Source organism: Fragaria vesca, linkage group LG7 (assembly GCF_000184155.1).
Source record: "Fragaria vesca subsp. vesca linkage group LG7, FraVesHawaii_1.0, whole genome shotgun sequence".
Taxonomy (NCBI): domain Eukaryota; kingdom Viridiplantae; phylum Streptophyta; class Magnoliopsida; order Rosales; family Rosaceae; genus Fragaria; species Fragaria vesca.
Window position 1 is genome coordinate 5,158,272 of NC_020497.1, and position 14,470 is coordinate 5,172,741.

Genomic DNA, 14,470 nt, shown 5'->3' on the forward strand with positions numbered 1-14,470 from the left:
TCATACGAAATTGTCCGCAATCAACAGTCAACTCAATAAACTTGGCAGTTATCTAATACCTTCATTGATAATTCAATCAGCTTAAAAACTACAATTTTTTCAGGTTCAAAACAGTTAACAAGTTGATGTAAATAAACAAAATAAGATATACATATATATATATATATATATAGAAAGGATAGAGAGCGGGCGTCCGCACTCTGGCTTAAAGTGCGGACTTCGTCCGTTCTCTGCCGTCTCACGCCGGCGACGGCTTCTCTCCTTCCCGGACGACAACACAGACTTCTAGGACGGTTTCTCTCCTTCCAGGACTGGCCAGCGACAAGTTTTCCGGCCGGATTGAAACTCTGGACGGAAAACACCATGATTGATCAAGGTTGGCCGGAAAACTTGTCGCCGGCCAGTCCTGGAAGGAGAGAAGCCGTCCTGGAAGCCTGTGCTGTCGTCCGGGAAGGAGAGAAGTCATCGCCGACGTGAGACGGCAGAGAACGGACGAAGTCCGCACTTGAAGTCGGAGTGCGGACGTCCGCTCTACATCCCGGGCCTGGTATATATATATATATATATATATATATATATATCAAAAACGTATGGCAAGATATGCTTTTCTTTGTAATTAACGTGCTTCTCTAATGTTTATAAATAGTGATTGTCCTATTTTGATATCAATATCAGCCAGCTCAAAGTGCATGTTTTTGTGCTAGCTACTTGTATCTTATTAATCATCAATTTCGAGTTTAATTAATTGATGGCTAAGATGGAGCTGGGAGGGATGTGCCTCAAACATGTTCATTCAATCTCAATTATGGTGCTTCTCTTGCATATCAGTTGTGTTGCTTCTGCTAATGTGACCAGGTGCGTAGAGAGGGAACGGGAAGCGCTGCTTGCTATCAAACAAGACTTATTAGTGGTTAACTCCAGTAGACTGTCTTCGTGGGGAACTGCAGCTAAAGATTGTTGCAAATGGGAAGGAGTCTTATGTGACCACCTGACTGGACATGTTATTCAGCTTCATCTTGGAGGGTGGGTGCTGTCTTCGCAAGGTGAGTTCGAAGATTACATACCTTTTGAAGGTAAGCTTAGTTCTAAACTCATTGAGTTGCAGCAGTTGGAATATATAGACCTCAGTTCAAATTATTTACGTCCGAGCCCAATTCCAGGTTTCATTGGTTCTCTGTTCAATTTAAGATACCTCGATCTCTTTTCTTCTGGTTTTGATGGTGAAATTCCATATCGTGAACTTGGAAACCTTACTCATTTGCAATATCTCGATCTCTCCTCTAGTGACTTCACTAATGCCATAGAATTCTTCAGTTGGCTCCCTCATCTTTCGTCTCTAAAATACTTAGACCTCAGTTTTGTGAATCTCAGTAATGTTTTTGATTGGCCGGATACACTAAACCGGCTCCCTAATCTACGTAATATAACTTTAAGGGGATGCCAACTTCCTCCTCCAACTGTTTCTAGTACTCTTTCTGACAAGAATACTTCTCAATTTCTTGCTTTTGTCGATCTTAGTTACAACAATCTCACTTCTTCAGTATTCAAATAGTTGTGTAACTGCAACGCCACCCTTGTTCTTCTCTTGACCTCTCTAACAACATATTAAGTGGTTCACTTCCTGATGTTTTTGGAAACATGAGCTCTCTTTCACATCTCTAACTTTTCGATAACCAACTTGAAGGGTCCCCGTTTCTTTTGCCAAGTTATGTACTTTGCGATACTTGGATATTTCATTCAATAATCTCAGCGGAAACATTTCAAATTTTTTTGAGTCATCCTGTGCACATAATTCATTAGAGAGTCTGTCTGTCTCTCTGAATAACCTTGAAGGGCCATTCCCTGATCTTGTCTAATTTCATGCATTACGAGATTTAGTTCTCGATGGAAACAAGTTAAGCGGAACTATCCCCAAAAATATTGGGAATGTTTCCATGCTAGAGAGCATCGATGTCAGTCACAATAATTTAGAAGGGGTGGTTTTAGAAATTCATTTCACAAAACTGTCCAAGTTAAAGAATTTGGATCTATCCTCAAACTTCCTGGTTTTAGACTTCCATTCTGAATGGATTCCTCCTTTTCAATTGGACTAGGGTTGAACTCTTGCAAGATGGGGCGGGGCCGTTATTTCCAAAATGGCTTCGAACTCAAAAAAATCTTTTATGGCTTGCTATTTCTGATGCCGGAATTTCTGATATCATTCCAAGTTGGGTTTGGGATTTGTCCCAAAATATGACACGGTTGGATCTTTCTTGCAATGTAATTAAAGGAGCAGTTACAGATTCAGGGTTCGAGTTTGTGTATTAGCCTGCAATTAATTTGAGTTGGAACCAATTGGAAGGTCCAATCCCTTCATTCCTTTCAAAAGCACAATCTTTGAACCTCTCCAATAATAAGTTCTCAAAGTTAGATTCCTTCTTGTGTGCAACAACACTCAGTTACTTGAACCAGCTTGATCTCTCAAGCAACCATATTATTGGAATCAGACCTTCTCAGTACCTACAATAACTCTCCAAACATATAAGAAAAAAAAGATGTAGATGAGAAAGCTAAGAAGATATTGAGATGAAAAGAGAGCAGACCATGTAGCTCTTCTGATATTTCTATTCAACACACAGAGAACAACAACTGCTTAGGCTCATATCCTAAGACTTGAGATGCTGCTGGAATAAACTAAACCACATATGGCTAGATGTTTCTCAGCCACTAAGCACTTAAAGTAAAGGTCAAAGAACTATATATTACAAAAGTCTAAGATCATAATACTTAACTATGAAGTAAAGCAATAAGACAATAATTCTAACACTCCTTCTTAATGTCTTGTTGCTGTACTCCTAGTAGTCCTCTGAGATAGGTGAACCTTTTGTTTTGGCAAAGCTTTGGTGAAGATGTCAGCCACCTGATCTTCAGTTTTGCAGTAAACAACTTCAATCTCCTTGTCTTCAACAACAGACCTGATGAAGTGATACTTCCTTTTAATATGCTTTGTCCTGTTGTGAAACACATGATTCTTAGTCATAGCTATTGCAGATTGGTTGTCACACAAAAGAGGAGTTGCATCAGGTTGCAATTCACCAAAGTCGATCTTCCAGAATTCTTCTCAACCAAATTGCTTGAGAAGTAGCTTCAGCTGCAGATACCATATTCTGCTTCAGCTGTAGATAGAGCAACACTGTGTTGCTTGTTAGAACCCCATGAAAACACTCCAGAACCTATTGTAAAAGCATAACCTGATGTGCTTTTCGAATCATCTAGACTTCCACTCCAATCACTGTCACAAAAACCAAATAATTTTGGCTCAATATTCCTTCGATACATCACTCCAAAATCAATTGACCCTTGAATATATCTCAACACTCTCTTGGCAGTCCCGAGGTGCATTTGAGTAGGACAATGCATGAACCTCGACAAAAGACTTGATGCATACATGATGTCAAGTCTTGTGGCAGTCAAATACAAAAGGCTTCCAACCAATTAGCTTCTAACACACTTGAATCAACTGGTTTGCTCCTATCTTCCATTGAAAGCTTTTCATTCACAATAAGAGGAGTACCAACAGATTTGCACCCTCCTATTCCAAATTTCTCAAGAATGGATTTAGCATATTTCTTTTGAGAAACAAAGATACCATTTTCTGTTTGAGAGATACCGATTCCCAGAAAATAATGCAATAAACCCAAGTCACTCATCTCATATTTTTTCATCATCTCATTTTTGACATTCAAAACCATCTCCTCACTACTTCCAGTAAACACCAAGTCATCAACATAAATTGAGACAACAAGAATATCAGTGGTACCTTTAGTTTTGATGTACAAGGTTAGCTCATTCTCGCTTCTTTGAAACCCATCTTTGATGAAATGAGAATCAATCTCGCCATACCATGCACGAGGAGCTTGCTTCAAGCCATACAAGGCTTTCTTAAATTTATACACTTTCTGCTCTTCATTCTCAGTGACAAAGCCTTGAGGTTGTTCAACATACACTTCCTCATTCAACACTCCATTCAAGAAAGAGGACTTGACATCCAATTGATATAGAGACCAATTTTTCTGAGCTGCCAATGCAATTAGAGCCCGGATTGTATCCATACGAGCAACTGGTGCATAAGTCTCATGAAAATCAACACCAGGTCGTTAAGAATACCCTTTCGCCACAAGTCTGGCCTTGTTTCTTTGAATGGATCTGTCTACATTCAGCTTTGTCTTGTAGACCCATTTCACCCCAATGACAGATTTGTCACTTGGTCTGTTCACCAACTCCCATGTTGAGTTTTTCTCAATCACAGAGATCTCTTCCTCCATTGCTTTCTTCCATACCACATCCTTTATAGCTTCTTCAAAAGTTTATGGTTCAACAACACAAAAGTTACAGCTAGCATACACATCACATAGACTTCTCATCCTTCTTGGATCGAGTTGAGGTTGGAGTTGAAGCTTGTGATTGTGGAGATTGAGGACTAGCTGGTTGAGGAGAGTGGACAGGGGATTGAAAATAATCTTCTTCTTCAAACTCTTCTCCTTCATCATCTTCACCCACTTGAAAAGTTGAAATCTGGACATAATTGCTTTTCCAGTCCCATGAAGCTTTTTCATTGAATATTACATCTCTTGAGATAACTATCTTTTTTTTCTTCAAGTTATACAACTTATAGCCTTTTGTCTGATCACTGTACCCCACAAAGATACATTTCTCACTATTTTCTTCAAGCTTGTGTCTCAGCTGTTTTGCTTGTGTCTCAGCTGTTTTGCTACAAGAACGCAGCAAACTGATCCAAACACCCTTAGATGATTGACATAAGGTTTTCTCCTACTCCAAGCTTCAAAATGTGTCAAATCCTTCACTGCCTTAGTGGGACAACGATTCAGCAAATATGAAGCAGTATGAACTGCTTCTCCCCAAAACTCATAAGGTAATCTTTTCTCATGTAACATAGACTTTGCCATTTCGACAATAGTCATGTTCTTCTTCTCGGCTACGCCATTTTGCTGCGGGGTATAAGCTGCTGTGAGTTCTCTCTCAAGTCCTATATCACTGCAGAACTTGTCGAACTCCTTTGAGTTGTACTCACCACCCCTATCACTTCGTAGAGTCTTTATCAGAAAGAAAGCCACTTTGTCTTTCTACCATCATTTGAAACTTCTTAAACACAGTGAATACATCTAACTTTCGTGTTAAGAAGTAACACCATATCATTCTAGAAAATCATCAATGAAAGTCAAGAAATATCTTTTACCTCCATGTGTAGCAATTGCCATTGGTCCACAAACATTTGAATGTATAAGCTCAAGTGGCTTTGAGGCTCTCCAAGCTTTCTCCTTCGGAAATGAGTCTCGATGTTGCTTGCCAACTGCACACCCTTCACAGATTTAACTAGCTTCTTGTATATTTGGTAAGCCTTGCACCATATCCTTCTCTTGAAGAAGCTTCAAGCTTTGAAAATTCAAGTGTCCCATCCTTCTATGCCACAACCAAGAATTATTCAGAACATCTACCTTCAACGAAAGATCAACCTTCGACACAGATGTTGAGTGGTTTAAAGTGAGAGGAAAACTTTTGTTTCCTTCCATTCTCACCTTAGCAACAAGTTCACTTCTATCTCTTTTCTCATAAATAGCACATCAATCATCTCCAAATCCACATAGTAGCCATGCTCTATAAGTTGACCAACACTCAACAAATTCTCAGCCAAATCAGGTACAAGCATCACTTCCTTGATGTACTTTCTGCCCTTCTTTGTTTCCACCACAAGTGTACCTCTACCTAGAGATTGAGATAGCTTACCATCTGCCTTCCTCACTTTTGGAGTCACAGAAACATCTATGTCAACAAGTAGATACTTGTTTGCTATCATATGATTGCTACACCCACTGTCAACATACCAAACTCGATCATCTTCATGTACAGTTGCTGCATGACAAGCAAAGAAAAGGTTGGCTTCACCTTGTACTTCTTCAGTGTAATTGGCTTTGTAATTGCAGTCCTTTTGAACATGCCCAAATCTATTATAGTTGGAACATTTAGGCTTGCCCTTATGCCAACAGATTCCCCTATGCATTTTGTCACAAATTTTGCACTTCTGGAAATGAGTTTGTGGTGTAGACACTTCTGGAACAAACTTCTTCTCAAAGGTACTTTTGCCTTTGTTCTTTTGATTTGTACTCTTCCAATTCTTCTCAACTTTAGGCTTGCTTTGTTGAGTGCTTGATTCAGCTTTCCACTTTCCTTTTGAACTCACATTCAAGGATTGAAAGGATGTTTCAACAGAGTGCTCAGCATGAATTTCTAATCGCTGATCAAATGCCTTAATCGACCCCTTAAGTTCTTCGATAGTTAGAGATTCTAAGTCTTTAATTTGCTCAATGACACTAACTATTGTATCATACTTCGGAGACAAACTAAGAAGCAGTTTCTCTACTATTCTACTATCAACAATATTTTCACCATATGACTTCATTTGATTAATCACATCAGTAAGCCTTGTGAGATAATCATTCAATAACTCATCATCTTTCATCCTAGCATACTCAAAATCTCTTCTAAGATGTTGTAATTTAACTGATCTAACCTTTGTAGATCCCCTGTACTCTTTCTCCAAAACATCCCAAGCACCCTTGGCTTTAACCTCATTTGAAACTCTTGGGAAGATCTCATCTGATATAGCCATCTGAATGATATAGACTTATAGAGAGCCCTGACATCCTTCTTGATGTTGCTTTCCATTAGCATATTCTTTGCTTTTGTGAGAGTCCTCTCAAAATCAGCATCTTGGAATCCTACTTCGACGAATTTCCAAAGACCAGGAGAGGTGAAGAGTGTTCTCATCTTAACCCTCGAATAGTCATACTGCTCACCATGGAAGACTAGAGCTGAAAGACTTCTCTCATTAAATTCGTTTAACATTGAAATCTGAATCTATAGATCTGTTTTTTTTTTCTTAATTCACAAATGCCCAAAACTGTATTGATCTAATACAACTCTGATACCATATTGGAATAAGACATTCTCAGTACCAACAATAACTCTCCAAACATATAAGAAAGAAAAGATGTAGATGAGAAAGCTAAGAAGATATTTAGATGAAAAGAGAGCAGACCATGTAGCTCTTATGATATTTCTATTCAACACACAGAGAACATCAGCTGCTTAGGCTTATATCCTAAGACTTGAGATGCTGCTGGAACAAACTAAACCACATATGGCTAGATGTTTCTCAGCCACTAAGCACTTAAAGTAAAGGTCAAAGAACTATATAATACAAAAGTCTAAGACCATAATACTTAACTATGAAGTAAAGCAATAAGACAATAATTCTAACACATATATCTGGAGAACTTCTGGATTGTTGGAAGCAATTTGGAGATCTAGTCTTTCTTGATTTAAGTAACAATACTTTTGTTGGAAACATTCCATCTACAATGAGCTCATTATCTTCTATTGAGACACTGAAGCTAGATAACAACATGTTTGTGGGAGAATTGCCTTCATCCTTGAAGAATTGCACGAATTTAAGAGCTTTTGATGTTGAAAACAATGAATTATCCGGACCTATACTTGAATGGTTAGGGGTTGGAGCTTTTAAGTTGGGTATCCTTATTCTTCGATCTAATCACTTCAATCGTAGCATGCCGCAACAATTATATATGTCATCTAACAAACATTTAAGTTTTGGATTTGTCAATGAACACCATCTTTGGGAATATACCCAAATGTCTCAGTAATTTGACTACTTTGGCTCAGAAAGGGAATCCAAAACTAACCATCAGTCATGGCTATACAAGTCGGGAAGGGACCGATGATTCTACACTTGGATTGTGGTACGATCAAGGATTAAAATATCGGTATCGGTAGATATATCGATCTTTTGAAAAAGGGAGATTTCGGATATATCGGGGAAACCTGGGAAAAAATATCGGTATTTTGGGAAGAATTTTTTTCTGAAATATTTAATTTATTGGATTTATATATAAATATTACAAATATCAACTTCATCTACATCTAGAATGAGAATCTAGGTTGTTGATAAGAGTCATAAGACACACGCTGATCCACAAAAGTACAATAATCAGACCAAGACATATGACTCATATAGTACAAATTGTAGTGTTGAATATGATAATCATATATGTCTTTGGAGCTGCCGACTGTTTCCCCTATAAGTGGATAGTAAGGATGAATCTAACTGGATGACTGATCACTGACTTCCGCGCATTGATTATAGCCATAAACATTATAGCCATATTGATTGTTGCCTTCTTGAGATTCATTTGAGGTTCCAATCCCACTACCTAAACTGATAAAATCAAAACTTAGCGCAACTGAAGCAACATCTTGATCATCATTTGGACCTCTAGTCCTCCTCCCATACATGGTATCCTCTTGCGCTCCATACCTAGTACTTCTATAGCCATAATCGTAATTTTCTTTGGATGAAAAATTGTTCAATCCACCAACTGTAGAAGATTGTCCATATACAAACCTGGTGCCAGTATTTCCACCACCTTTTCCGCTTCCACCATCTTCATCATTATCTGAACTATCCGGAGTTGCTGTGCCGCCCCATGCATCATCACTGTCTAAATTATCTTCTGGGTTTCCAACAACTTCTTTAAATAATACCCTTGTACGTTGATTCCATTGGCAGTTGCAATTTCAACCACTTCAGGAGGTGGATTGCCACATATAATTATGTTATGTATCTTATGTCACGGACTCACACTCTCACCAATACACCTGTGTTCTCTATCTTATACTCATTATCTTTCTCAAGTGTAAATATTCCTCTACTGTCCACTCATCTCCAAGTTTGATAATTGTGTAATAGATCGATCTGCATCCAGATATATCTCGAAAGGAATCATGCTCTTCTCGAGAGTCGAGAGTCAAGACCACCACTTTTCATTGGGATACACTTCGAGGGAATTACTTCTCGTCCGAATGACATTTCAATTTTTTACAGATATTTTTTTAATATGTCGGTGATATATCGAAAATATCATAAATGTCGGAGATATTTCCTAAATATCGGTGATATTTGACGATATTTCCTAAATATCGGGGAAATATCGTAGATACGGTGGAAGATAAGATATTGACCCCTATAGATATATCGGTCCTTCAAAAAAGGGAGATATCGGATGATATATCGGATATATCGCAGAGATTTTAATCCTTGGGTACGATGACGAAATATCCATTATATGGAAAGAAATATTGTCCAAATACAAAAGTACGCTGGGACTTGTAAAGAGTATTGATTTCTCGAGCAACAAGTTAACAGGGGAGATTCCTATAAGAATCACTCATCTTCTTGGGTTGGCTTCCCTAAACCTAGTGGGAAACCATATGACAGGTCAAATGAGCACTGAGATTGGCAACCTGCAGTCTTTACAGTCCCTTGATTTATCAAGAAACCAAATATCTGGCTCAATTCCACCAAGTCTGCTGATGATTTATGGCCTAGGGTATTTGAATTTGTCATACGACAACTTGTCTGGAAAAATTCCAATAGGAACTCAGGTCCAAAACTATGATGCCTCTTCGTTTGATGGAAATCCTCAGCTTTGTGGAATTCTGCTTGAGCTTTGTAATTCGAAGGGAACCGATCAACCAAATGGCTCGAGTGATCAAGAAGATGGAAATGATGAGCTCATCACTCAGGGGTTTTACAGATGTTTAGGATTTGGAATTTTTGTTGGGTTCTGGGGTGTCTGTGGGAGTTTGATATTCAAGAGGTCATGGAGATATGCATACTACAACTTCTTAAATGCTATAATTGATTGGCTTTATGTGAGGGTAGCTTTGATGAGACGGCAATTAAAAGATATGCTTAATGGACAATCTTAAGCGGTATGTAATCTCTCTCTCTCTCTACAAGTATTTGGCCGATCTAAAATGATAATATGATTGTTGGTTCTTAGCTACTTACTGATCAGTGTTTCTCTAATTCATCTTATACAGAATCAACAACTCTTGAGACAAGAGCCAAAGACTTGAGTGAGTGTTTTTGCCTTTATGGGTACTTGGTTGATAGAGTTCTCTTAATTTTTTTTCTTTTGTCCGTGTTGTGTTACTGATGCTTTATCTTAATTTGTATCATAGTTCATTTGAGGAATTTAGTCAAGAGTGTCTCCTTATTGTATTCTCCAAGTTATAAATAATGAATCAAACCCTCTCCTCTTGTATAATTGAGGTTTGAGGTTAAGTACCAGAAATTTTTTCTTTGTTTCTTATACCAATTAAATTCATGTTGTATTGTTATTGCAAGAACTTTTAGAGAACTTCTCTAGTGAACTGTGCTCCTTGCATATAACAATTCTAGCTTGTTCTATCTCAGACATCTCTACTGCATATAACAATATAAACAACTACAGAAAATACCAATTAATTAACAATGGACTGCAACACTCCGATCGTTTTCAAATTCTTATCACAAGGTTTTTCTGTAAGTAACTTCTGTGGAAAATTCACAATATATTCTACAAGTCAAGTCAATACTTGGCCACATTTGCCTTGTGGAAATTTTAACTTCTTTGTTTTCGAGCAATGGTCGCAGACAGAGATATATACTTGTGTCCATTTTTTCTTGTTTTCTATTACAAGTTGTGAATCTATTGCTGCGTTTCCTTTACGTTAATACTATATATCGATCTCCTTTACAAAATAACAAGTTGTGCCAATTTCCAGATGATTGTGAATTTGAGATGCCGGCGAAGAATGCAATTTTGTTTGTCATCTTCTTGTTCCATACATGAAACCCTTTTTCACTAATTAAATACAGAAAGTAAGAATATGGAGGCACGTTCCTCTCTCACTCTCTGTGTTAATGAGATCGATATTTGTATGTTAATTAAGCTAGAAAGCTTACAACTTCATAGTATTATTGATCAAGCTCTTTGTGTTATAAGCAAAACTTACTCTGTGTTTGCAGGCTTGGTTTAGCATAATTACAAACCCAGCCACTTGGGTTCGCCTCCCAGGCTCAGCATTTCTTTTTTTTTTTTTTTTACTTTTTCTTACTTGTTACTCCTATACAAATAATACAATGGGCCTTGTATTGGTTTTTTTTTTTTTTTTGTTTTTTTTGTCCCTTTTTCTTACTTCTTACTCTTGTACAATGTCCTTTTTCTTATTTCTTACTCCTATACAATGGGCCTTATAGGCTATGAGTTATAGCATAGATGCTTGGTATTTTGGTATTAATTTTGATTTAATTCTTTCATAACCCCTTTTTATTTTATTTAATACACATAGTTCTAAAAAAAATTCTTATTTTCTAGCAATTGGTTAAGTGGTAGTACATTTTGGCTGGGTTCTTATTTTCTTATTGCATCTCAATAAATCAAAGGTGTATATAAATCAAGTGTTAATTCAGTCCGAGGTATAGGCTTTACGTCTCCCTCTATGTACTTTCCTATTATGATTAATGAAGAACTAAGAAGGAGAACCACCGCTCCAACCTAGAGGGCACCTTTGCCCGATTTCAAAGAAAAAAATGTCACACCCTCTTTTTAGCATGATCTCTTCAGTTCTTTGTTCAATATATAATGGCCGGAAAGCCGAAAGCTGTTGTAATCGATCACTGGACTGTTGAAGATTTATAGTAATGAATGCAGTTGGTTAATTAGAATACAAAAGCTCTGTGCATGCATGCATGCCATATACATGCACGCAACAGGTGCACACAAATAGTCGTTGTATATATCGACAATTTTGAAGTTAATTCCAAATCATTTTTTTTACGTATCATTCTGCATTTTGATTAGCATTTCACTTGAGAAACTTTATTTTTCTGTCACATTGGCCGGAGGCCAGCCAAGGAGCTCATTCTGAACGACATATTATCCTCCAGTTGTATATATCTGCAACTTTTTTTTCCCAGTTTTATTCAAAGTAATTATAAATTGGATTCATTAATTTGTTGTACAAGGGCTCAAATCAAATAAAGGAATTCAAATACAAACTAGCAAGCGTACAACATATATCAAATATCAGGGTGAAGCTTTTACTTGATAACATCTGTCTGTTGAGAGCGAAAAACAGTGATATAGAAAAACAGAGTATTTCTATCGAGTGCTGCTGCTTCTCAAATCAAGTCATTGGGTACTCATCTTTTGTTTAATTACTTCATCTTGTTGAATACCTTCACAAAATGGAAAATTTTGTTATTTGCCAGTGATTTTGAGATCAGTCTTTTAACTCTCAACTTTTTCAGAATCTTGTCCGAAGACCACAAGGTTCTCTGTGAGCAATTTCCGAACGCAAGCTCCATATATATATCCTAGTAAACTGACTGGGGCTAATATGGAAGATTGAATATCAGTAGCAAGTCAAGTCAGCCATATTTGCTTTGTGGAAATTATAACTTCTTTGCATTCTAACAGTACTACCAGACAGGGATACTTGGGTCCAATCTATCTAGTTATGTATCAAGTTGTGGCTCTCTAGCTATTGCTGCGTCTCTCGTACGTTCATATATCAATTCATGTAGGCACTGGTTATTATCGTAACAAACGCAGCAGATGCTGTGCAATTTCCAAGTGACTGCGAAAGGATCGGATCGGAGTTCATAATTGTATTTGACAGTAATTCGAGTTCAGTAGTTCAATCCTGGAGATGAAAACTTGTTTGTGAGGAAACTTTAGTATAGAATTGTTTTACATGAATGATGGATCCACTGAAACTAAGCTAGTATGCTTGCAGAGTGTACTTAGATGGAAAAGAACAAGCAAAAATGAATAAAAGAGTACGTACGTGCATGATAGAACTGGGTAATTCCTATAACATTGAGAGTGATAAAGTAACTATCTCTCCACTTTCCAAATTCTTATCCCATTAAAAATAAAGTGATAACGATTAATATGGAAGATTCAATATTAATCACGACCAAGTCAAGTCCATGCTTGGCAACATTTGCATTGTGGAAATTGTAAATGGTCAAAACCAAAACTTCTCTGTGTTAATTTTTTACTTTTCAGTAAATGGTCCTCCAAATTTCAATAACAACTTTCCACTAAGCTTCTTATGCATGCAAATACTAAGTCAACACTCGAGTCTTGTCTGTTAATTAATGCTCAACATAGAAGATACTCTCTCCCTTCTTTCCATGTTCTACGTATGAGCTTACGTCTCTGTTTCACAGCTTAGTTCAGATATGTGAAATCATTATAAATAGGGAATGATTTGCATGCAAAGGGAGTATTCAATTCTGAGAAATAAACACACAGCCAAACTTATAAATAGTAGATTGCAGTGCAATTGTGCTTCTGCTTCCCTCATCGGCTTGATTACATCAATTAAGATGGAGTTGGGAAGGTGGCTCATACATGCCTTTACAATATCAATTGTGCTTCTTCTGCATATCAACGCTTCCGCCTTATCCCTCGTCCATCACCATGCTAACGTGACGGCGAGGTGCATTGACAGGGAGAGGGACGCACTCCTTGCTATCATAGGAGACCTGGTAGATGAATACAACCTGCTCTCTTCGTGGGGAAGCGAAGACTGTTGCAGATGGGAAAGAGTCCATTGTGATCCCCACACTGGCCATGTTATTCAACTTCATCTTGGAGGAGTGTTTGAGTTGTTGCAACATGGACTTGATCGACTGGAGATGTACCCACAGATGTACTTTCTGGGGTTATTTTATCAGCAAGGTCAGGATATATTGAAAAACTTCGGAGGTCAGGTTAGTCCTAAAATCATTGAGTTGCAGTATTTGGAATATTTGGACCTCAGTCACAATTCCTTCAATGCCACCCAAATTCCAGCACTCATTTGTTCTCTTTCCAGTTTAAGACACCTAGATCTCCATTCCAATCCCCACATCGGGAGCAAAATTCCAAAGCTTATTGGTAATCTGACCAATTTAAGGTATCTAGATCTCTCTAATATTGGCTTCAGTGGTGAAATTCCAACGCCGATGTGTTCTCTGTCTAATTTAAGACACCTAGATCTCGGTTACAATGATCTCAACGGGAGCAATATTCTAGAGCTCATTGGTAATCTGACCAATGTAAGATATCTAGATCTCTCTTTGAATTCCTTGGGTGATAAAATTCCAGTTGCATATCATCAACTTGGAAACCTTACTCACTTGCAATATCTCAATCTCGGATATAATTACCACACTCATGTTGTAGAAAACCTCAATTGGCTCCCACATCTTTCTTCTTTGAAATACCTAGACTTGAGTGGGACCAATCTGAGTAAGGCGTCTGATTGGCTGGAAACAATAAACAAGCTCCCCAATTTATTTATTTATTACTAAAGCTCGGTCAACTGTTCATATCATAGCATATGAACAGTGATTTTTTTTGTTTTTTTTGTTTTGAAAACAGGTAATTTAGATTTTTTTTAGATAAGCTTTCTCTTAACAAAGATTTTTTTGCCTTCCATTTTTTACTTTTCTTCTGCATCCTAAATCTTACAAATCAAAATAATTAGAACATTTATATTTTGGGTAAAATAC

The 14,470-nt window shown here is 37.4% G+C and overlaps 2 protein-coding genes across 2 annotated transcripts in view; both read left to right on the forward strand.

Annotated features, from left to right (window-relative positions):
- The first annotated feature begins 9,357 nt into the window (after nucleotides 1-9,357).
- On the forward strand, nucleotides 9,358-9,846 carry LOC101295572 (probable LRR receptor-like serine/threonine-protein kinase At1g12460-like). The gene has a single exon (XM_004308330.1). The coding sequence runs from the start codon at nucleotides 9,358-9,360 to the stop codon at nucleotides 9,844-9,846; it is 489 nt and encodes a 162-aa protein (XP_004308378.1).
- A 3,454-nt stretch (nucleotides 9,847-13,300) lies between these two features.
- LOC101295866 (probable LRR receptor-like serine/threonine-protein kinase At4g08850-like) overlaps nucleotides 13,301-14,470 on the forward strand; it is a 2,701-nt gene continuing 1,531 nt past the window's right edge. Inside the window, exon 1 of the mRNA XM_004308331.1 lies at nucleotides 13,301-13,687. Coding sequence (XP_004308379.1) covers nucleotides 13,301-13,687 — 387 coding nt within the window. The remainder of the gene's footprint in view (nucleotides 13,688-14,470) is intronic.